This window comes from Leuresthes tenuis, unplaced genomic scaffold (genome assembly GCF_036924035.1).
Source record: "Leuresthes tenuis unplaced genomic scaffold, fLeuTen1.0.hap1 SCAF_19, whole genome shotgun sequence".
NCBI lineage: Eukaryota > Metazoa > Chordata > Actinopteri > Atheriniformes > Atherinopsidae > Leuresthes > Leuresthes tenuis.
In genome coordinates, this window is record NW_027325373.1 from 3,808,598 (window position 1) to 3,833,857 (window position 25,260).

General features: G+C 45.0%; 1 protein-coding gene across 1 annotated transcript; it reads right to left on the minus strand.

The window, feature by feature from the left end:
* Positions 1 to 505: 505 nt before the first annotated feature.
* Positions 506 to 19,378, minus strand: LOC140277246 (uncharacterized). The gene is made up of 13 exons (XM_072372202.1): positions 19,103 to 19,378; positions 11,439 to 13,358; positions 10,984 to 11,325; positions 10,244 to 10,283; positions 9,915 to 10,060; positions 5,778 to 5,810; positions 5,460 to 5,546; positions 4,924 to 5,124; positions 3,671 to 3,850; positions 3,197 to 3,409; positions 2,956 to 3,075; positions 2,636 to 2,776; positions 506 to 1,059 (listed from the first exon to the last, which is right to left on the minus strand). Exons 2-13 carry the CDS (start codon positions 13,287 to 13,289, stop codon positions 988 to 990), a joined length of 3,426 nt encoding a protein of 1,141 aa, XP_072228303.1. The 5' UTR covers positions 13,290 to 13,358; positions 19,103 to 19,378; the 3' UTR covers positions 506 to 987.
* Positions 19,379 to 25,260: the final 5,882 nt, after the last annotated feature.

Sequence of the window (25,260 nt, forward strand, 5' to 3'; positions counted from 1 at the left end):
GACCAAACTGATGTACAACAGTTTTAATCTCAAATACAGTTCCTTTAACTACTGGTACCGGTCACTCTTGGGCTCGGTTTTGTTGGCAGAACTGGTGCCGATAGGAATGCTGAAGGAACGTAAAAACTAGCTATTAGTGGTGTCACACTTGCTGTTGCATTCAACACCAACTGGGAAAAATCAAAAGCAACCAGCTTCAGCACTTTCAGGTGGGTAGAAAGGCAGGGAACCAAGCTGAAATACAAGATTTCATCTGCTGTTCTTGATCTACTAAACCATTAAAGTATTATTATCATCAGCCCTTTTCTTTCTTAAGTCAACTGCTGTTGATAGCAAAGCAGAAAGGCAAAGAAAGCTCCAACTTCCCACCTTAGAGGTACAGTGAATGCAGCACGATGTGATAAAGATGGGGAGGCTGCATAACTGCTCCACGTGTGATGTAACGGTACCCTTTAAACCTCAATGACTCACTGAATATGATGGGGGGGGGGGCACAGCAGTTTTACTGTCTTCTTCTTTAACAGCTGAACAAAACAAACCACAATTTACTGCCTTTTCCTCAGTTTATTCTGCAGAATTGTACATGCATTCCCCTTTACTTTCAACATTCCCGACTATCACTCGGATCACCCTGACAAGTTATAGGTCCATCGTGATGAGAGTACATTCAGGTATTACAGCTATTTAACCAAAGCTAATATTGACTCTGTTTGCAACCTAAATATATGCACAAGAAAAAAACCACAAATTCTCTTTGGTCAAACATAAAATGTCACATTAACACTCAGCCTAGTGAGATGATCTGCCTTCTGCTGTCGTACCGGACGTGAACATGTTTACATGACAGCTGTCAACTGTACAGATTTTAAGGCAAGTCAAGTGATATCAAACGGGGCACAGAGAGGGGGGGGCAGGGCTTCAAAAACAACTGAGAGGGACGGACAGCAGGACAGACAACTAAGTGATGTGGTGGAGAGTGCAGAGTGTTCAGATGTAGACGGGCTGCTCCTGCGCCGTCAGCAGGCGGTACATGGCGGCGGGCATCGTCTTCATGTGGATCTGGAGCACAAAGAAACCAAAAGCAAAGCAGGTGAGACTCTTCCCCAGAAGAAGAAGAACAGAGCTGCTTCAGAATCAGAACCATCTTTATAGCCGCTGCACAGTAATTATTAGACCTGCGAGTGCTCCAGCTGTGTAAAAACTTCATTTTTAGCATTTGGTTTCGTTACTTTGGGTTAAAACGGGTAAAAAAAGGTTTAAATGACACAGAAAGCGTCAAAGGGAAGTTTTAGAAATAATGAACGGCTTCCACCACGGATGAACCCAAACTGTAGCTTCCAGAGGTACGGTGCACGACGTAGAGACGTGCACGATGCTGAGACGTGCACGATGTAGAGACGTGCACGATGTAGAGATGTGCACGACGTAGAGACGTGCACGATGTAGAGATGAAGGACCAGAACACCACTAACGAGCGAGAAAAGTTTTGTGGTTTGTAAATTAACTGCAAATCACCTACAAACCCAATCAGGGTTTTGAGATTTTCTACAATTCATCGCAAACTTTCATCTCGGGTTGTCACGGTAACCACAAAAATGAAATATCGTGATATTAAGAGGCCCACCACGAGCTGCCCAGGGCCACCGCATCACGGCAGGTGACCTGATCTCACCACAACACACGTTGAGAAGGAGGCGATGGCAGTTGCACTGGCATCAAAACCAAATGTTACTTCGGCCTTTTGGGAGCATTTCGGCTTTCAGCCAAATGAAAAGGAACCAGACAATTTTAATGAGGCAATCTGTGAAATCTGCGGCAAAACGGTTCAAGTAAAACGAGCAAACGCAACGAATTTAAGGGCTCACCGAGCAAGCTGCCATCCAGCTATTGAAACGCGGCTGCCGCTGCCACTGCCTCCTGCCGCTGCCACCTGCCGCTGCCACACAGTCGCGGAGCAGCCGGCAGCTTGGAGCCAGTGACAGACAAAAACACCCAACAGTAAAATAAAAGCTAAAAACCTTTTTTTAAATGTGTAAGCGCCATGTTTCAGAGGAAATATTGCAATGAGTTTTGTAATTTAGTCATTAACAAACTAATTTGACAGATTAAAAAAAAAAAAAGACAGAAAAAAGATGCAATAATATCGCATTGAGCCGCCCACCGCAGGGGGAATTCCTCAAGTTTGTTCATTGGTTCGAACCTTTAACAGACACGAGTCCAAAGAACTGATTTTCTGTGTTCGACGGATTTAGAAAACCTAAAAGAAATTTCAAATTCGGGTGAGCTTTAGGTCCTGACACCATCTAATCTGCTGATTGCAGAAACTTCCACGATGCTGTTACAGTCCATAATCTTTTCTCTTTCTTTGCATCTCTCACAGCTTTTTCCTCTGCATGCACAGCGTTAGAAAGCTGGTGAAAAGAGGTTGCAGACACATTTCTGCCTTCCTGTTGCACTCGGTTCACGTTTTAGCTACTGGCTGCAGGAGGAAGATGTTCCACATTAAAAGTCCTCCAAGAAGAGGAGAGATCGTAACCTTCGAGCTGAACGATGCAGGAAGCAGCTGAGGCCACTCAATCAACAGAACCGGAACAATTAATGTAGAGCTGAATACTGAGGATCAACACCCCCTCACCTCCCCCATGGCGTTAGAGAGGATCTGAACGATCTTCTCGTGAGGAGTCGCCACAACGCTCTGGCTGTTGATCTCGATGATGCGGTGACCGACTCGGACGCCTCCTCGCTCAGCGATGCCTCCTCTCATCAGGCTGCAGATCTGCAGAGAACAGGGACCGAGGATTTTATTCAAACTGTCTGTCGGTCTGAGGCCAACGACTCAAACAGCAAACCAATCGCTGCTCGTTCGTGTCTGTTGCTAAGAAACCAGTCCTGGTGGGAGTGGGAAGGACAAAGTGCACAGCGTGACCACAATCCTTCCAGCAGTCTGATACTCACTATGCCGTTCTGGACGCTGAAGCCCAGCTGGTATCTGAGGTCCGGCCTGCGAATGAGCACCATGGTGACGGGAGGACATCTGACGATGTTCATCTTGATCCTGGATTGAGACTTCAGACCCTGAGGAAGCATGGATCTGTTTAGCTGAAATCCTGACATCTGATAGGTCAGCTTTGTGTCTGCAGACCTGGGTCACGGTTCTGCAGGTTGAGGCAGGAACCGTAGGAACTAAGAAGCGTACCTTGATGATGCTCTGGCAGGTGCTGAGAGGTAAACCCACCAAACTCGTTCCATTTATGGTCATGATCTGATCTCCGATGTTGAGTCTGCCGGACTTCTCTGCCGGGCCGGCGTGCATCATGCTGGCGATGATGACGGTGGGGAGGATGGACCCCCAGCCCGACTCCACTATCACCACGCCCAGGATCTCGCCTTTCTGCTTCTCGATGTAAACCTGCACAGAACCCAAGGTTGAAAATGTGGAACTTTTCCAGCTCTGGGATGGATAAAGAGACTTTTTTTGAACACATGAGGACATGAGGAAGGCTGGCTTTTAAACATCATCACACTTTCTGCACAACTGTCCCACAGCTGGGACTCCGAACCCGCCGGAAGGCAAACTTACAGAGCAGAAAAATGACGAGGGCTTGTTTTGCTTTTAATATGAACAGCAAATGAAACCCCCTCATGTGCTGCCACCTGCTGGCTGACTCACGTCTCTGCAGTTCTCTGACTTGGAGAAGTGGATGAGGTCATCGTTGTACATGTCCTGAGTGTTGAGCAGGTCGCTGTACTCCCTCTGGCTCAGATCCTCGGGGTCGATGCCGTTGGCCCTGAGGAACTCCTGGTAGGCGACGCTGAAGGACTGCCCGATGGACTGAGCGATGAGCTGCGCCTGCCAGGGAGAGAAGAGCATCAGCGCCAACCAAAGGGTCTAAAGGGTGCGTTCCACTCCATGTTATTGAAAACAGAACAACTGTTTCTGAGGCTTGTATTCTTTTTAAAATACTTGATAAAACTGCTTCCTTTCAACCTCTTATTTTTCTTTTTTGAGAAGGTTTTCGACAGTATTTCCATGAAATGCATTAAAAAAAATGGCTAAAGCTAGACCTGCTCTCTGTTCACACTCCACTTTTAATGTCGCTGTCAGTTCTTTTCAACCTAAAAAGTCGGCTGAAGCCACGCTCGAGCACCTCCAGTGACAGTGACAGCCCCCCCCTCCCCACAGAGTTGACTGGCGCCCTGTTAGTCATGCTGTGGTGCTAACTGGATCAACAGTTTCATCAGTGAAACAACTGGAGACAAATCACCGAACTCACTGGAGCGGACGGTTCACAGAATACAACGACAGTAACTATTTTGAACCTTTATCTGCCAAACACCAAAGTCTTGTCTTCACTGAACCGTGCCAAATCATTTGGGACCCGATGATGGGACCTGACTAATTGTTGGGAGTTTTTTCAGAGGAATCTGAGTCCATTTTTTCCCCAGCAGACTTCCTCCTCGTTTAATCCTGTTTCAGGTTACATTTCTGGATGCAGTTGAGAGAAAATGCTTTTCCAAAGTATTCCTGAGCCCAGGTTTCTCATGCAGTGCCTCCTGAGGGCCTCAAGGTCACATATTTCCAGTAGTTAGTTACGTCCTTGATGCTCTGTGATTTCTGCAAATCTTACGGATTACGGATGTTGAAAGACAACGATTCTTTGCAATTCTGGATGAAAACTATTTATTGGAACAAAGTTGTGACCCAACTTTGCTTGGAAAGACTAAACCTTTAGTGGATTCTCCTTTTAAACCCAATCCTGACCCCCTCACCTGTCACCAATTCATCTGAACCTTTGCATTTTAAGTCTTAACAACTCTTAAAGCCAGTTTAAAGAAACGTGTCTCACAAAGTTGAGACTTGATGTTCTCCCGTAACCGATGAGCTCATAAATCTAGCAGAGAAAGCAGCGAGCAACAACTCACGTCCTCGGACTCGAAGACGTGGCAGATCATTCTGTACAGCCTTCTGTCATCGTTGGTCATGGTGGTTTGCTCGGCCGTCTGGTCCAGGTTCTCCTGCGCGCTGCGGGACCGGACCATCTTCCCCCTCGCCATGAGAACCACCATGTTGCCGATGTCTGCTATGTAGGATATCGTCCTCAGTGGCAGGTCCATTAAAGACTCCTGGTGGGAGAAACACATGAGGCGCTCCAGGTTAATCGCTTTTCCACAGGTCCCTAATAATAATAATGTGCTGCCTTTCATGAGATGTGGAAGGTTCCGCTTTGTTGACGAAGCAAAAGATTCCATAGAAACCTAACAAAATGAATGCCTTTTAATCATTTCTTTTGACCCGTTAAAAGTGTGCGCTGGTGTATTTCTCTGCTGAAACCACCTCCTGCTTCTCTCTACATAAAATCTTTCTAATTGACTGCTTTGTTTTGATGGGATTGTCCTGCAGGGAGGCGTGGCCATTTCTGCCAGCTGCCTTTACTGGATGCATGCTGCTATTCTTATACCTGTGTATCTGCATTGAGGACTTTGATCCTCTGCGTGGACATGAACAGGTCAACCTCAGCAGTAGACGGAGCCTCGGCGTCGGGGCTCTGCACAGCCAGAGGAAACGCCAAGAAAAGATGGAAGCAGAGGAGACAACACATTGATGAAGAGCAGGGCGGGAGTCATTACTGTCAACAGCCTTCAAATCTAAACACAATTCATGCAATTATTGAGCTCTGCGCCGCCATTTTCCTCTCGAAACTTTGTCGGACCACAAATTTCTGTGCAAGAAAGACGTGACGCATGCTGTCGCAGAGGAAGAGAATGAACAAACTCACTTTTTTCCTGTTCTTCGCCTGCTTCTGAGCAGCCTGCAGGGATCAGAAAGAGGAACACAATCAGAAAAGAGAAGAAAAAAAATCAAGGCATCGGTTTGAGACACACACTTTTAAGCTGGACAGAGAGAAACCCAGTCGCCTCATTCACTGTGGACCGTCTCAATGCCAAATAAAGGGACAAAAGAACCTTAAAGGTGAAAATGTGTGTGTGGGGGAGGACTGTGACGTTGCTGTCAATCACATCTGACAGTAGCAGGGAGCCAGAGGCCTTTGCAGCAAACGCTATCAAAAGTTTCCTCTTCATCAATGTGACACGCAGCACCCTGAAGACAGAAGAGGGAGCTCATGTGTTTCAGGCCCACGCCTCGTCACAGCTCAGGGTCGCCGTGTGTTGGCTTGTGCCACCAGGAGCTTCTCCGTCTTATTTAAAAGCTTCAGGGGAAGCGATGTGATAAATTCAATTTCCAAACAAGGAGGATCCAACCTTTTATGTGGACTTAAATGGCAAATTTAGTGGAAAAACATGGCTACTGCGGGGCTGCTGCCTCTGCATGTTTGCAGATTCTCTGGTCCCACCTGGTGCTGACAGGCATCTGGGTTGATCTGATACTAAACACAGGTGTGAACGCACTGAAGACACGCTCAGCTGCATTTTACTCTCCAAACACACACAAAAACACTTTGAAGACTTCCCTCATTTACGTTTGCGTGGGTCTACTGACAAAGAAAACAAAAGTGCTGATAACTGGATGTTCTTCTGTCAAAACTACACTCAAACTGAGACAAATACATTTGTAATTCATGCTTAGAAATTTTAAAAATTCAATCTAAGGATGGTTTGTTTTAGGTTTGTTAAACAGCATGAATGTTAAATCAGGAGAAAAATGACTGGATGAGTTAAGAAACTGCAATTTTTCACAGAAACTTAGCGTTGTGGAACACTTACTGCCATCTAGTGGCCAAGTTGGAGATAGCAACCATCTAAAATGCTACCGACGGCGGTTCCAGATCAACTATGAGAAAAACAACCGGATCTATGACAAAAAGGCTGAATGGAGCAGAAGGGTTCTAAGTCAGCGGTGGAAGAAGTGTTTAATAATGCATTATTTCAAGTTAAAATGTCTTTTCAACAGGGGAACTCCGGTATTTTTAAACCTGGACCTTATTTCTGGCATGAAATACGTTCATCTACTCACCGAGAACAGAAAGTCGGCGTCCTTTGGAAGATATTTGCCAGAAATAAGGTCTAGGTTTAAAAATACCGGAGTTCCCCTTTAATATTGCGCATATTGACATTGCAATAATGATACGAGTCTTAATTTAGATACTTAAAAGCAGTGATTCAACAGGATAAAAACATGATGTTCATGTGTGTCACAGTCAGTAAATCCGTAGAAATGTCTCTCTGAGACTGAATTAAGCACTTTTTGCTGCATTTCATCTGCCTTTTGGCTACTAAATCCTAATCAAGCAGTTCCAGAGACACATGCACTGCGTCACTTAACTGGACTTCCAACTTTGTCCCAGTTTTCCACACGGGAGCCGAATCAAGTTATTGATTAAAAACGAATGTGTGACGCCGTGTGAGAGAAGATTCGGCACATTTTGCCACTTTAACCATTGTGCACGCACGTTTAGCTGAATTTACTGCACAGGTGTTGTCTTTAATTGACCTGAACAGGATTTTATTAGAGCAGAGCGACAGTTTGGAAGGAAAAGTTGACACGCAGTCTGAACTTGAGCTGGACGAGTTCAGACGTCTGACAAAAGAAATGACCGAGCAGATTTATTGGGAATTAAGCCATTACTGTACACTCGTTCTTTACTGAAAGATTCAGAAAGATGAAACTTTGGAGCATCTACAGAGCACCTCGACCCTTTTGAGCATAGTTGGCAGAAGTGATTTGACCTCAAAGGCATCATCTGAGCATTAGTTGGTTTTTAGTACGATTTCAGTACGACTAACATGTTTACATGCATTTTAAAAGTCCAGTTTTGATTGGACTAACACAATATGTGTTTTTTTCAACCTGTGTCACCTGTGTATGGGGCGGGGCCAATGGGGTTGTGATAGATTGCACTACGGATGAACAAACAATGCCATTATTGCGATTTTTCAAAGTACACAGACTGGGCAACACTGTCCCCAGCTCCTTAACCTTCTTCTTCCCTGTAGCATTCTTCCATGTAGAAGGATCTGCGGTGCTGTAGGAATGGTTAAATAATAAAAATGATTTTGCTAAGTGATTAAATACTGATAGAAACACAGTTTCAAATAAATTAATCATCTGTGGTCATACATCTTTCCTATCATTACACATTATAACTCTAGGATGAAGCCTGCTTCACATTAGCAACAAATGAGCTTTTTAATAGACTTTAAATGCTCAGTCATGTGTCCCGAATCCATTTTTCCCAACAAAGTTTCATTTAAGTACTATTCATTAGAGACTGTTCTGCAGAACAACTTTGAACGGATGCATTGGAGGTCAAACAACAGGAAGTGGTGCTATTAAAGGTGTACGTCTCTTATTACAACTAAACCCCGGTGAAGTCTCCGTCCGCTGGGTGAGCTGCAGCAGTTTTTCCTGCAAAGGTGATGATCGGATCTATCAGAGCTGTGGCTTTGGAAGCTTTATTTATTCATTTATCCATGTCGTGACAGCTCTGCTCCTGCAGGAAACTCCTGTCTCTGCAGCTGTGCCAGCTGTGCATCACAGTGTCATCACACTCTGAAGTCTGACTCCCGACCTGTGGTGGATGTCAGAGTCTCTGTGTCTCTGTTCGGAGTCATGTCACCGTCAGTGTTTCAGGCTGCAGTTGCCGGGCGACTTGTATGATAATCAGCCTCGCTCTTTCTCTGCTGTCTGAGTCATCTGCCACAACAGATCTGTCATGTGATTTGTTTTTATCCATCATCATATCCCTGTTGTGAGTGCTTTTCTTTGTCCAAGACAGAGGATGTTATATTCTGCACAGCACGGATAATAAAGCCTTGAGGCACATTTATGATGCTGCACTTCATACATAAATCAACTTAATAATTTAACACCATAAACTGAGTTTAATTGGCTCCATACTCAGCTCCACATATGAATACTTTAGTCAGCAACACTCAGATGGAGCTGGGAGGTTGTGTGTGAATAAACAGGATAATCTCCCCTATTTCTTGTCATGTGAATGCCCAAAATGACCTAAAACAGATAAGTAAGTCCCATTCTTACTGATAAAACTCCATTTGATCCCAGAGAATGAAAGTTAAAACGTGTTTAACGTGTTGCATGTTGAACATCGTAGACCGTGACCGGAGGAGAAAGCCAGGTCTCGGGTCCCCGAAGCCCCACAGCCTCATGCAGCAGTTTATATAACATCCACAGAAAGAGCCTGTGTGACTCTGGATCAGAAGCACTGATCCGTAGATGACGCATTGTGCACAAGCGTAGCGCCGTTTCGCCCTCTGGCCGTGGCGCCTTCACAGAGTTTGGGACTTGAAAAGAGCAATGTGAAGTGAACCTCGGTGACACTGCGGAATAATGGGCCCAAAAATGCCCAAAATGTGGCTCAAAACAAAGATCATCTAAGCTTCCTGGTGTCTGCTGTGAGTGGAATTATTGATTATCAATGTAAATCTTTAAGATACCTTTGAACCAGCTTTAAGCTTCAAATTCTAAGAGGATAAGAAGATATATGAGATACAAATATGACACGTGAAATAGCCTCACATGCAGTCATGTGCGCTCCATTCGAAGGTGTCAGGACACGATAACATCCTCACCAGGGCTTAAAATCAGGTAAAAACAACCCTAAATGAACAGCAACACGTGATAAATTACACTGTAAGTCCACCATTACTGTTTCCACAGGAATTAAGAGGGTGAGAAATGGGAGTGGACGTCCCAGCAAGTTTACCCAAAGTCAGACAAAAGCTCAGAGAAAGTGGAAGTTTGGCTTTGTTTCCGTTCACTACAGAATGCAAATAAATAAGTTCTGCATCGTTGTTCATCTGAGCTCATATTTACCGCATTTTTAAGACCAGATGAGAGGAAATTGGGACAGCCATGTATTATCTGACTCTTCCTCGCCCTTTATGACGTGAACACAGAAGGAAATGAAACATTGTGTGGGATTTGTTCTCACTCGGACTCTGCTCATGGCCTCCTGGGCCTGCTGCATGCGAGCGCTCTTTGTGGGCGTCCTCTCTGACAGCAGGTGGGTGCAGCCAAGGTAGGTCGCGGCAAAGATGATGCCGTCAATAAGGTCCTCAGGGTCGCACGGTCCCGGGACTGCATGAAACAGATGCAGCTCTTAGCCATACATGCACAGAAGGGCAAGTGATGCAACTGCACAACTGAAATAAGTGTTTGCATGAACGTGAAGCCATGTGTGGAAGAGAAGAAACCAGAAACAGACTATAAAAGGAAGCACTAGCAAGATGAAAGGATGGGTTACAAATGGGTTCCACTCACCGTCTACAAATGTGGGAAAGGGAGGAAGAGCTCTGCGACTCTGAGAGAAAAGGAAAAAAAAACATCCTTATCATTTCTGCCTGCACACCGCTGGATTAAACCCAGCAGGACTCAAATGTACACAGTAAGACTGTTAGTTTCCCAGATTCTCAGCCTAAAAGAACACGCCCCCCCTCTGTTCATTGAGCTCCTCTGGCTGCCCTTAGCATCAGATCCAAGTCCCTGATGTTAGCTACAAAGAGCTTAATGGAACGGCTCCATCTACTTGAATGCTCTTGCAAAGGCTTCTGTCCCAACTGGGTCCCTCCGTTGGTCCCAGGATTGTCGTCTAGCAGCTCCTACACCACGCCTAAGACAATCCAAACTCTGTTCATGTGGCGTCCCACGATGGTGGAATGAGCTACCGAGCGCTACCAGAACAGGGGCGTCCCTGTCTATCTTCAAGAAGCTCCTGAAAACCCAGCTCTTCAGAGAGCATCTCCTATCCCAGCACTTACCTTGTACTTCCCTCCCCCCTCTATCTCTGCACTTTATCTTTCTGCACTTCCTTCTATGCCTGCACCCTATCTCTGCTCTGTCCCCTCTGACAGAGTCGGACTCCTGGGTTCCTTCTATGTAGCTTATTGTTAGCTTTTTATAAAGCTGTTATAGCTTCATTTGTAAGTCGCTTTGGATAAAAGCGTCTGATAAATACAGAAACAGAAACATATAAGCTTCTATTGCTCCAGCTGGACTCTCACCTCCTGGTCAGATGGTTTCTGGAGGGGCGACTGCGACTGAGCTTGAGACTGCGGACTCTGCGGTTGCTGCTGACGCTGGCACGCTTGGTGCTGATTAGGCGGCGTGGCTGCGTACGTTTGCGGCTGAGCGTAGGTCTGCGGCGCCCTTGCGGCGTCCCTCTGCTGTGATTGGTGGCCTTGGTGGTGGTGGTGGTTGTGTTGGAGCTGCTGTTGGTGATAGTGCTGAGGGTTAACTGTCCGGGATGACTCGGCTCGCAGAGGACTGACGACGTCCCCAAATGGAACTGAGGCGTAGCGGGACGGAGACTCCGAGGCAGACTGAGAGGGGGAGTGAGGAGAAGACTGCGAGAGGGAAAAAGACAAAGTTTTAAGCAGCTAACTGCTGCAAACAGAGGCATAAAAATTCGATCTGAACTGACGTACTAACAGCAGCTTATAAGTGAGGTCATACTAACGTGGCCAGTTGTAGCTTGCGGTGGGTATGCATCCTCCATAGGGCTGATCTCCTGTCTCATCACCCAAATGGGCTCCACAGGCTGGTCAGGTGTGTACGGGGAGCGCACCGTCTTCGTCTTGACTCCCTCAATCGCCTCCTTGATGTCTTTAATCGCCAGGCTGATGGCGTCTCCCGAGCTTTTTGCAGCTTCCCCCGGGAGACCCACCACATTCCGCTCATTGTGGGGCTCACCTGCAGCAGTCTGCCCAGGAGATGTGGTCTTGGCTTGGGTTTGTGGCTGCAGAGACGCCTGCCTACCACTTTTGGTAAGAGGGCTCTTATCTGCACCCTCCGCCTCGCCGTCAGACTGCCCGTCATAGTGGTGCAGGCGGCAGCCAACTGACCGATCCAGAGGGGAATGACGGGAGCCCCGGTCTCTGACCTGCCTGGGAGCATGGTGGGAGCCCTCGGTGGGCGAGGATGGAGCCCCTCTTTGCACGTGGCTGCTGAAGGGCTCTGGGCGAGACTCCTGCTGGTTCTTGCTAGGCTCGCTCCTCCGACCAGATTGCCGGCGAGGTTCCCTGTTTAGCTCTGGGTAGGAGGTCTTAAGGGGCTCAGGAAAAGAGTCAGGATGGGATTTTGGCTCGGAGTACGATTCGTAGACGGGCTCCACGTAAGCTTTTTGGCGGGACTCCGAGTAAAAGTCTGCATAGGTTTTTGGATAAGATTCAGAGCAAGAAGTGGAGTGAGACAGTGAACAGGATTCAGAGCAGTCTTCCTCCTCTTCTTCGGGTAAAGGCTCGTTGTCTGGTAGGGAACTCCCACTGATGTCCTCACTGAAGTGGTCCAGTTGGGGGAAAGGGGGGACGTCGGGGGAGGAGGGAGGAGTTGGTGACTGGAGCGGCGGTGGGCTGTGCAGAGGCCCATCCATACTGAGCGAGGCGGCGCTCTCTGTGTCAGAGCAGAGATCTGTGATTTCACTTCCCTGAGCTGCAGGATCCTCCTCTGCATTGCCCATCGCGTCCTCCTGATCCTCCTCCCCCCTTTCAGCTTGTTCTTCAGCTTTGCCATCATGGCTGCAGCCTGCTGTTAAGTGGAGGTCTCCATCGTCGGCCACTTGTTCTTGTTCTCCGTCATTCTCTTTAACTCCCTTTGACTCCTCCTCCTGCTCCGCTTTATGCTCATGGAGGTCTTCCTCAGCATCAGTAGGAGCATGTTGGGGGTGAAGCTGTATATGATGCGTGGCAGAACTAGGTGACAGGTTGGTTGGGGTAACAACAGCAACTGGGGTCTGGTGAGGCGAGGCCCTGTCCTGGGATTGCCCCACTGCGGGATTGACTGAGGAGCACTGCTGTGCCTGTTCCACTGCTGGAGCTTCCCTTTCATCCACAGCAGCTGAAGAATCCTGGATCTCTCTGAACTGCTGCCGCTGTCTGTGTCTGAGTCTGGGGTTAGGGTCACCATGACGGCGGTAGCGGGCAACAGCGGGGCGGTGCTGCTGGACAGGACGGGCCTCAGCGTCCTGACTGTCGCCTCCATCTGACCTTGACGGAAGCCCAGGCGGGGCCGCACCAGGACTCTGAGCCTGGCCCTGGCTCTGCCCTTGCACTGAAGGAGGCCGTCTGCGGTGACGAGGGGGTCCACGACCAGCAGGATGGTGGTGGTGAGGAGGGTGATGATGATGGCGATGATGGCCATGGTGAGGGTTCACTTCCCCGTCCTGGCCGAGCACCTGACAAGGCCTCCAGGACCGGCGGACTGAGGGCTCTGCAGTTGTCCCATTGGGCTGCCTGCTCCTGGAAGGGGCCGAGGCCGCCGTGTGCTCCTCACCTGCTTCCTCCGTCGCGTCTTCCTGATACTTGTGGCTCATTGCTGGGTGTGATGTGACTCCAATTTTCAGAACATGCTCATCTCCAGAGAAACCCACTCATTACCCAACCTGGGAGGGATAGAGACAGGATATAAACAAGAGACGTCAACAGTGACACTAAACAGAAATAATGGCTTTTAAGAGTGAGGCTAAACTGGCTCTAAGGGCGGGATATTAAATGTCATAAGCCTTTGAAAACATACTTGGATGAGTGAGAAAAAGGATGCTTAGATGCTTAGTCTTGCTAACTAACCCTCCGACCTGATATTACATGATCTATCAGTGGAATCTACCCCTAATGCTGACCGGAATCAGAGATGAGTATCTTTAAGTTTCCATCTAACAGCCGGCAGAGTGCTACTCACTTCCACATATTTACTGACTTTCTATTCCAGTAAAAACAGAAGCGTAGAGTGTGTGACCCCCTCTGAAAAACCTATATTGCTCTGATTTGTCAGCCTCAGGGGCAAATCCATTCATTAGATGCAAAGTTAGTACACGTACCTGAGCACAGGATGAGTCGGAAACATACTCTTTGTCGTTGCTAGGCCACATACTGGTGTATAGTTTATGCATAGTGCAAGACAGATCACAATAAAATGTGATTTCACAAGGACTTTAATCACATATCCCTCATTTTGAAAGTTCTGCACTACACTTGGCTGGAACATCACTCAAAAAAAGGAATATGATTATAATATACATCACACAGGACTGTACCGCTAATACCAAAATGTTAAATCCCCTGGGAAGCAGTGCACTTTAATCCGCACCACTTTCATCCATCCACCAGCAGCTGGCAGATGGCACGAGATGGGAGAGAAAAGGACGAGGAGGAGGCAGAGGAGGCGGGGCCGAACGACTAGGAGGGAACTTGATAAGACCTGACAGAGAGGAATAGATAGGGAAGCATTCTGAATAATAAATGGCCTCTTTGAACGAGAAATATATTTATTCAATACGACAAGCCTATCGGGGTATCTTACAGTTACCTCCTGTCACAAGGTTTAATGTCTCTGAGGTCTAATAGCTGAGAGAGAACTCTAGAATAAAGTGTAACCCTAAATGATGTTTCGGGAATAATAAAAATGGCTCCATAAAAAGTCCCTTACCCAGTGAAACTGTCGTCTCACTTAAAGGGAGGACAGGGCATCACCTTGGTACTGAGGGCCAACATCAAAGGCTGAAACCATTAGAGCAACTTAATATATTCCACTGGGTCCAAGGTCATAAGAATCCACAAATGTGAGCCTATTCGCACAATTTTCAAATAACTTCTGTATTCCAGCTCAGTGCTAAATGATTGCTGAACTAACTTGAATTAAATGTCCAGATTGGAGTAAAAACCAATGCTATCGGATGATTTTAAGTTCCTTCCTAAATCAAATGACTACAGAAGCCTGGCAAAAGAAATATGAGAAAAAATAAATACGACATTTAACAGGAGCCACAAGAAACGAGTGTTTCTGTGGACAAACAGCAGGATCAGCCTCCACCATCATATCTCAGTCTGTTTCTAATCCTCATGACCAAATGTTCCAACATATCTGTCTTTGAATGAGTTTCAGTATGAATGTACATCTTGACTCATAAAATCCACACGACTCCAAGAGATAAACACAAAGCCGAATGAATCTGGACATCCTGTAATTCATTTACTTTAATAGATTAGCCAAAAAGGCTTGTTAACTAGCAGATCTTGTGTTCAAGGATGCGATTCAATTATTCCTTGTGAAGAGCATCTTATTTCTTCTTTTCTTTCTCCATCTCGTCTTTGCTCCTCCAGATTTGACTATTTTTAGCCAAATAAAACTAAATCTCGCAGGCAAACAGTGGTCTTTAATGGTCTCAGCATGGTACATCTTCCTATTATCGCCGCCCGCCGCTGCAGCACAGCTCATTCAGGTCATAAGGACGGCCATCGTACTCAAAGTCGTCTTCCACATCGTCAAAATCTGATAAATATCCTGCCATGTTGGACAAAACTATCAGCAGCAAACTACATGTGAAGTTAGCCGACTGTCACAGAGAAAGGAGTAAATAAACTGTGCTGCAGGCGTCTATGACGTCATCCCAGTAGACGAGTGTGTAGAAAGCCCTCTATAAGCCCCCCGATAGCCGCCAATAACAACAACACAGCAGCTATGAGCTAACAGAGCTATAGCACATGTTCATTCATTCATTCTTCTTAAAGTATTGGTGAAATAAAGACAGATAATGCCTTATTTAGAGGCTGCATCCTCTAAGCCCCGTTCACTCCGTTATATGGATCTCGAGGAATCTAAAAATCTTCCGAAGGACGCCGACTTTCACCAAACTGTTCTCGGTGAGTAGATGAACGTATTTCATGCCAGAAATAAGGTCCAGGTTTAAAAATACCAGAGTTCCCCTTTAAGTTCAGGGCAAACCACACTGTGCAACATGGATGTAATAAACCTGAAAAATCCCCAATCAATAGTTGGCTACGATGCGCAGGTGCAACTGCTCTTTTTTAACATGTGCCACTGTTGTTTTGATCAACATTGCTCTCTATTGGTTGATTAATAGAAGCAGCCTGCAGCCACAGTTACAAACTGTTGCTTATTTACTAATCAAACGTTAAAAGTAGGAACCTTCTTGCTAATTCTTTGTAAGTTTGAATTTCGCCTGTAATCTCCCAATTTTGGTCAAAAGCAACTCATTCGGGAAACATCTGGCTTTTTAGAGGCTAAATACTCAACTGTGATCACCAACTAGAGCTTTTTCTCTGAAACAGGCAGAGGCCCAAGAAAGGAAGCAATGAGAACGTTCAGATTCAGATCAAATCATTTGTGGGAGAGCAAAACAACAAAGTGCTCATATTCAGCACTGAGTCACGGTGAGTAAAGCCACTGCAGCATTACTACTGAGAAAAAAACAGGAAAACTATTCTTAGCGTATTCAGAAGAGAATCGTGGGTACTTCCCAATCCTGATATTTGCTTTTGCTTTGATAACAATTTATTTACATTTGATTGACTGAATCAAGTCACCGACTTAGAAGTAACCCAGAAGAACTACTGTCACCCTGAACAGGTTTGATACTCGATTAGGAGACACCACACAGTGGGGAAATTCAATTCTCATCTTGACTGTGCACATAAAAAACATTTCTGCTGTAAAAATGAATATACTGCACACGTTTAAGACAATTTGAGCCCAAACCACAACCATCCCATCATGGATAGGACCGTGATGGGTCACAGTAGGAGGGAGGGCGGACTCCCAGAATGGCTAATGCTCCTCTATGCTCGGGGTTAATAGAACTGGGTAACAGCGATTGGGCGACTCGCTGATGGGAGCCGGGAAGAAGGGGGTTAGGTGGGTTCACAGATGGCCCCGGCAGCATGGCTGTGAGTTGAACCAGGGCTGGAGAGCTGGGAGCCGAGCACTGCACTTCCATCTGTCGGGCTGCAGTGAAAGCTGCTCACGGGGGGGTTTACTGGCCCATTAACTTGCTGATCTTACACTGTCAAACATATCCAGACGACTCATGTGGATGACGACACACTTACAAGATACTGAAGGATTAAATCCATTCACTGCTATCAACAATCTCCACAAACATGCTCAAAATTAGAGCTAAATATCAGTGGAAAGCAAGTTTAACTTTACCCATTTGACCAAGTTCAGTCTGTCAAATGTTGAGAAATGAACCGTCTTAGAATATCCATAATGTAGTAATACACTCTTAGTAATTACTCTTTCTAGAAGTTATTTACACAAATGTGAGTATTGAGAACGAATCACCAGTAATAAAACAAAAAGAACAGCTGAACCTGAGACTTGACAAAAGACCAGGAGCAAAACAAATTTAGTTGAGTTTTAAGGCATAATAACAAAGATCTATGAGAAATAAATGATTACATTATTAAAGTCCAGGTTTCTTTTAGTATCTAACAGCTACTTTAAAATAATTATCATACTTTTTAATCTATTAAATGAGGTCCTTTGAGACAGGAAGCAGCCATATTACTGCCATAAAAGGGGTGAAGAGGGCAAGTGGAGAAGAAGCGGTCGTGGACACTGGTTTGTGAGACGTTTGAGGCTCATACTCGCTGTGTAAAAACAAGCCTGAATCGATCTTCACAAAGAGATTTTTAAAAAGTGTAGCTTTTGTGTGGCTTTTCCCAGACAACACATTCATATTTCCAACTTGTCTCTTGATCAATAAACCTTTGCATCAGCTTTCAGCACACTAAGTGCCCTTTCAACCGCTTCATCGTACTTTTTGGCTGGTTCGGGGCGAGGTTAAAGGTTCGTGGGCGTGGTTATGATAAACCGTTTGGATGTGGGTGAAATGGTGCGACTCCACCTTCCAGCAGGATGCAGCGAGTGGCTTCTCCCTTTACCGTCTCTTCTCTACAGACGCAGTTATCCTTTGGTTAAGGTGAGGAAAACATCGTGGTTAGGCAGTCAAATCCAATTTATTGCAGAAAGGTGACATTTTCAATGTCACCGTGGCGACACATCCTGCACCTGTGATGCTGTCAGCTCAGGAAACCCAGCGAGTCAAAAGGTGACATTGTGGGGGCTCCCCGAGGATCTAAAACAGACTAATGAGCTCCTGACCAAGCATCAATATCTGTCAAGTTGGGGGTGAGAACAGGTTGTCCTTGATGGAAACCGCTGATGGAGAACAAAGGTCTTGCTGAATTTGTTACCCAACGGGTAATTTAGCTTACTGACACAATTTTGATGCCGGATCGTGAGTGGATTGCGTGTGAGGTGGGTGTCATCTCAAACTTGACCACTAGATGTCAGTAATTCTCGCACTTTTAAAGGGTCATTTAGCACATTCAGAACCAGCAGTGGATATCTGGCCTTGTATGACTATATAATAATGTAAAGACAAGTTTCATAATGAGTTTAAATTCCACATTGACTCAGAGTTCTGCCGAAATCTTCTCTGTTTTTAAAGCCCACAAAGTCAAATATTAGTCAAATATTCACATGGCAGCAGACTAAACCAATATCTTCTATGATTGATTTGCAAGTTTCAGACAAAACGCTAACTTGTTTCAGTTGTAATTACTATTTGCAACTGCGTATCGACTTAAAACCCAATATCTTTGGACAGTTGGTTGATGCTTGGACAAATTTGTGGTGTAATTAATTTAGCTGGACTGTACTCCTTCAATCTGCGTATACTTCAGAGCATGATTCATCCTCTCAGACTCTCTGCAAACACATGGTGACACTCCATCACTCAGCAAGCATATGGTCCACGTAGGGACTCATCAATTATCACGTGACATGCGTCGTGTATGCCATCTACTCGGTTGCTGAGGAGGGAGATGATGAATGCATGAACAAGAGCAAAACTGCCAAGTGCTTTATTTTGTAGGCTTACTGTGCTTCTTACCCCCCTCCCTCCCATGACCTTACACGGTTTTATCATGTTAAAAAGCTAAATGTTTGTTCCTGAATCATTACTCTTGTACTCCACCTTATCATCCGCGGTGCAATCCCTACATCAGTGTTGTTTCAGATAACCTGTGATGCGTATTTCCTGCCAATTACGTGCACGTCCGTCGCTGTTTATCAACGTGTAGAATAATATTGAATATTGATATTGCATTGCGGGGGGGCTGATAAAAATGTACCAGCTGTCACCTGTCTGTGTGCCTCCCTCTCCCTTGTGACGGTCCACAGTAAAACTCCGCAGGTGCAGGATCCGCCATCAATGGAGCGACCCGAGCTTTTTCTCACACCGCCGCCCTGAACCTGGACCGCGCTAAAAACCCACATTCCCCTCCTCTCACCGACCGTCGGACGTGACAATTACTCATTTACCTGCATGTCAGAGGAGGAGAGGCCCAGCTCCGGCTGTTGTAGCACACATCGCCCCTGTGTCCCTTTACGTTCCCGCCGGACTCGGCTCGGTTTGTCCCTCCAGACAACCTGCTCGGATTAAAGCGGCACGCTCAGCCCCTCCTTCTGCACCGTGACATCAGAGCGGATTAGCTATACACAAAGCGCCTTTATAAACACTGCCGAAGCGGTTCGTGCAGACAAACAGTTCTTTACGGCCATGAATACAGCAGCCTTATCCGTCCTACTCCATCCCCAGCAGCCTGCAAAGTGGTGCTGTGCTGCAACGCACTTCCGCCCTCCGTCGCCGGTGTCGCTGTTGTCCGCCTGCGGATCCTTCTGCTGAAATCAAGGAGCATCTTAACCAGTAGAAAGTGTAAAAGTAGTGAAAACCTGACAAAATCTTCAGCCCAACCATTCACTTTGCCCGTTTTCAGCTAATACTCGTGTTATCAGTCTGTTCCCATTTAGCTAATTTTAAATTTAGCTAGCATTAGCCACCCTAAAGCTAACTTTAAGCTAACTTTAAAAGAAAAATTTGAAAAGTTTGCTAACATGTCCAAAGGCTATTCGACAATACGTCTGCCTTGTCAACAGAAAGGAACTTGGAAAAGTTTTCTTGCTGTCACCATATTGTTAGTAACACCTGTGCTCATCAATATATAAACATGTCAAAATGGCGTCTCTTAAAATGACCTTGGATCCGGTCAAACTGCTTTATTTCGCAAATGAAAGTTCCAGACTGTGGCATCCCATAAAAAAAACCTCTTAATGCCAAGCAATTGAACTCCAGAGCTTCCTTTATGGACCTTAAAGGAAATTGTTCCAACATCTTTAACTTTTCTGACTCGTTCTTTACTTTAATAAATTACCAACCCTGAAAATTAAGAGATATTTCAACATTACATCTTTAATATACTATTCTGATGTGTATAATATGCAGCTGAATTTGTGACACTTTTTTTTCAACATCTGTAGCTGTAGTTTTCCTAACAGAAAAAGCATTTAATCCAACCATGAGGATTTTTCAGCAAGGCTATAGTGTTTTTTTTTTCACTATTTGACTGGACTCTGCGAGCGAGGCTCCTGTCAGCCATCTTTGAAAATTCTAACTTTAGAAATGTTACCCAGCAAAAGATTGTGACTATACTGGCACAAGGCCGTTTCGTGGGTCAGCTGTGGGGAGATTGCAACCTTTTACAAAAGGTTATTTTGTAAAAATAAAACTATTCTAAACACTTCTCAGTATACAGTATATGACTGTTTAGAAATAACTGTGTAAGTTTAGGGAATTCACTGGATGACATTTTATCCTTTCCTTTAATGAAGGTTAGGCCAGTGCATCCTACACTAAAGGAGATAAGAAAGGAAGCACTGAGAGGCCTATCACTACTTAGAAAAGTCAGACATTTCTACTGATAGCTCAAACTGGCTTATTGAGCTCAGTTTGGGAAACTTCCGAGGCAAAATAACTGCACCCTTGAGGAGTCTTTCAGGAACATCTAACAGAGGTATATGGAGCCACATTCCCTCGAGTTGTCCTGATAACTAAAAGTTCAATTTGTTTTTTTTATCTACATTTTGACAAGTCAGATCAGTTTAACTAAAATCTAAGATTCTGAGGCAAACTTATGCAGAAAGCTTGTCATTTCGGTGACTTTTTCTACTTTCAAGTAAAAAAAAAAACCCATAAAAATTTCATGAGCAATTACTGTAATGCAGAAACTGCTCGTGGCTTATTCAGGGTTGATTGTGTAGCAGGTCAGCGGAGGCTTAAGGGTGTTGGTGGTGCTCTTGGTACGATAATCCATCCATCCAACAGAGCAGCTCAATAAAGCCTGTGTCTACACTGTTGAGCATTCCCATCTACGTCACATGCACCTTTCATTTCTGCAAGAGCAGCCGTTACCGTGACAACGGCATGTGATGTGAGGTGGTGATGGTGTGCAGTAACCATGGAATCCAATCCGTTTTTACCATCTCACACGTCTTTGATGCCACACGAGCAGCTGGCACAGTTTTCCTGAAACACATACTGTGAACTTTAAGGTGAATGTGTGGCCAGAGCCAATGAAAAAGCAACAAAACGGAATGTGATTGACAGGCCGATGCAGCCTATATTTCATTCTCTGAGTTCAGGTCACTGCTGATCTATTTCCAGAGAGAACATCAATAATTTGTGCACCCCTCTCTCTCTGCATACATGCATGAATGTATACTGAACGTGTGACACAGCCGACAGAGAGCACAGACCGAACCCACTCAGAACTAACATATGTTAATGTTTTATCATCTCTTTTCGTGCAGGAAACCGGCGGCCTCGATCTAAAATCCTCTCCACTCCGTTCATGAGAGTCAGGATTCAGGTTTACCTGCTCAAAGCCTGTGTTTTCACCTGATCTGAATGTGGCACAGATTTTACTTTATTGTCTGTGTTTAGCCTCTAATGAACAGGCTTGTCACTCATAATCTTTCCTGGAGGCTTCCAGCAACAGTCGTCTTCTCATTTTCCGTGATAAGTTTTCGCTTAATTTTTTTCACCGCGTTTCAGGTTCCACGATGCAAATTACGTTCCAAGAAGCAGCTGGTCCTCTTCTGCATCTATTACCGTAAATCATTTCCGAGGTACTCCATTTTCAGCTTGTAACCCAATTTAATGTCAAAGTGTATGGTTGATAATTTGTCCTCCGATTGCCTTCGATTTTTCACATGAAGTTGATTAAGATTAAGATCAAATTAGATTTATTGTCATGGAGACACAGGGAAAGACACAAAATTTCTCCTCCACATTTAACCCTCATGGAAACAGATGCCATATACAGCATGGGGGTGCGGTGCCTTGCTCAAGGGCAGCTTGGCCGTGGAAAGGAGATGTACTGCCACCCCTCCAGCAGTCAGTTCACCAATCTTTTGAGTGGTGAGAGTGGGAATCGAACCGCCAACCTTCCGATTATTGGACGACCCACTCTAACCACGGCCCCCCAAAAGATGCCACTCCAGATGGGACTGATAAAGTGATGTTGTGCAATAGTTTTCAGAAGCTCTTTCAGGGTTTTTCTTTGGACATTGGCTGCTTACTGTCAGTCCCGACCTTTGACCTGGTCATTTCAAGTCAGAAGTGGTTTTGTTTTGTTTCTTAACACTGACCTATGAACCATTCAGGCATCAAAAAGTCACCTAACTCAAAGGAAGAACCAGCGTTGTGTCCACGCAATAAAAAAAAACCAACTTAGCTAAGAACCAACTTTAAATTGCAACTGTTACCAAATATTGACTTTCAAGCTTGTTAGAATTGTACAAACTCTGTTTCTGCCTCATATTCTGAATTTCTTTTGCACACGTCACAAGAAATCAATTTCTTCACAATAAATAAAGAGATAAAGGGTGTCTCAAAACTTTTGTCCTGTACTTTTTCAGCAAGAACATTTGGTTATGTAAACAAAACCGGCTGGAATAACATAAAAGACTGATGAAATCTCATGTTATTAACACTTGTAAGTGATCATTTTTCTTATTCTGTCACCTTTAAGCTAAGCAGACTATGTAAAAGCACAGCATCTCGGTCGGGTGTGTTCTGCCGAAGCAGTTTCCCTTCACAGACACGGCATATTGGCATCTTTACAGGAAGATTTCACACATTTCACTAACAACAATCTAAGCTCAAGCTTTCTGAGCAGAGGCAGTGGTTTGAGGGGTTCCCAGCAGAAGGGTGGAGGGCCACAGAGGATTTAACTTGGAAATCCCTCAGGCTGTAAAACACATACAGGGAGGAGTATGTCTGAACTGTAATATCAGGCAAACAATAACCTCCAGATGCACTGCATGCGGCATCCTTTGTTTATCTATTAAAGCTCTGTCTTCTTCTTTACATGGAGGACCAACAGCCAGGAAATTAAATAGATAAGTGATGGAAATTTGAGCTAGTTGACAACGATAAAAGTACGAGGTGAATCTCCACAACGAGGAAAAGAAGACTATTCCAAGTCTTCTAGAGCAATTAGCTCTGTTGGCGTTCGAGTGATTTTCTCTCAGAAATGAGCTGAGGAGTGAGTCAGATTCTCTGTGTGATGGCTGCAGTCAGTGGAGAATTCTCCTCCCCATCTGCTCTGAAACTGTTCTGGGTTCCATGTTAACATGCTGATGACCAGTGGAGAGAGGAGGGCAGAGTGCTGACTGTGTCCAAAACAACTGCAGAAAGGGAGAGACAGACAGATGGAGCACAAATGTTGCTCCTTTAAAGAATACAGCAAAGCCTGGTCTGCTGCATCCGGCACGTCCCATTTTGTTCTCCTCTGCTGTTCAGTTTCATTTCATCCCTCTTCCACACTGAACCCAATGCGGTCAGAATTCACTTCTTCCATTACACTACATCGCTTTTCCAAATAGCAGATTTTATTCATTTATTTCTTTTACTGCACACAGGATAAGCTCCGTTCTTCTCCCACATTTGAGGCAGATTTTTAATGACGGGATATTTCCACATGGCCGCTTTGCATTTAACTACTTCCACACCAGAGGTTCCTGCCACGACCAGGAAACTTAAGATAGAAAAATGCAACTGGCACCGTTTTTCAAAGCTCGCCAAGCACAGAACGCTGAAAAGGGTGTCCAGTGCTTAGCAACCAAAAGGGATAGAGCATTCGTTCAGTTACAGTTGAGAATTATTAATAACACCAGTGTTACTGACTCACGGCTGTTATTTACTCCCTCATTTACAGTTTTGATCAGGTGTTGGTGCTCATCAGCTACTAAACCCCTATCCTTTGGCACAAGGGGTTAAATTAAACTGGCGGGATCTGCATAAGAGCGTCTCCCTTGGGTGCAGATGCACAATTAAGGCTGAATTTCCTAACATTCATATTCTCAAACACACTGAGCCTGCAGGCTGCTCAGAGCTGAAGCCAACACAAATGTTGCTGAAGGTTGCAAAATGTTTTGACTCCTTCGGTTAGTAAAACATCTTTTATGTATTCAGGCCTCACCTTAAACAGTGAAGCACATCATATCACACAGGGTCAGAAAGATGTGTTTTGGCTCAGTTCCAGCGTACAGTTGCCGGTACGTGTACCACTCAACATGCATATGAACGTCTTTGGACTTTAACATGCTGCTATTGTACAAGATTTAATGCTAAAAGTCCTATTTGTGCTGCGAAGAGAGCTCTGGTATGTGAGGATCTGGACAAAAAACATCCCAAAAGGGTCTATTAACCATTGACCCTTTTAGCCTAACGGGTTGTGAGGTGTGGTCTTCAGGAACTGGATCCCATCAGATTGGTATTTAGGGAGTTTAAACGATTCTGACTCTTTATCGTGCTCTTTGAGCTCTTTCTAAGCAATTTTTGCAGGGCCCACTGGTGGAAGATCTGTTTAGGTAGGATCTGTTTAGGCTGTTCCCAGCAGAAAATTGCATTGTAACAAGATGAGCGGTGTTACTTCACCTGGCAGTGGCTTTAATATTGGGGCGGATTGTATTTCTCTGTGGATATGGGGCTGTTCATGAGGCACTAACATGTTCAGAGGGCATAGGGTCCTCAAACTGTCAGTTTAAACTTGACTTTTTTTATGAAATATCATATAGTTTTGAAGAATTAAAATTACTTGCATTTAAACTACAACCACAAATCCAAAATAGTGGGAACAAGGTGTACATGTAAAAAAAATGCATGTTTTTTGTAAGAGAGGGCCACATTCAGAACTAATTTCCCAGTCGCAACCTCACACATATTTCCTGTTAAAAGTACGAGGTGAATCTCCACAACAAGGAAAAGAAGACAATCCCAAGCCTAAGTCTTACTCACATTAGACCTCACACAATATTCACAACTACTATGTTTTCGTTAGAGTAGAATCATGTAAAAAGGGAACGTGGTTCGATTCCCCCAACATTTGCGGGTCCTCGCCGGTGGCGTCTGTCCTGTTGCACTGACATGTTTTATGGTAGCCCAGACAGGACAAACCAAATACCAGCTCTGGGAAGTGCCTTTCAGGTCATAAATAGCCACTGTAGTTTTTATTATATGCCTTAAAGAAGGGGCTGGAGAATTGGTTATTCAGTTGTTTGCGGTTTTCAACTTTATAACTAAATGAATCCTCTTGGCTGCTTCTTTTAGGAGGCTTTGTGACCATATAACAATCGGT

Bases quoted from the DNA above. Each gene is read 5' to 3' on its own strand.
- LOC140277246 (XM_072372202.1), bottom strand. From the start codon at position 13,289: ATGAGCCACAAGTATCAGGAAGACGCGACGGAGGAAGCAGGTGAGGAG. The intron at 11,326-11,438 runs GTTAGTATGACC...TCCCTCTCGCAG, and splicing joins CGCAAGCTACAACTGGCCAC to TCTTCTCCTCACTCCCCCTC. The intron at 3,851-4,923 runs GTGAGTTGTTGC...TCTCCCTGGCAG, and splicing joins ACGTCTTCGAGTCCGAGGAC to GCGCAGCTCATCGCTCAGTC.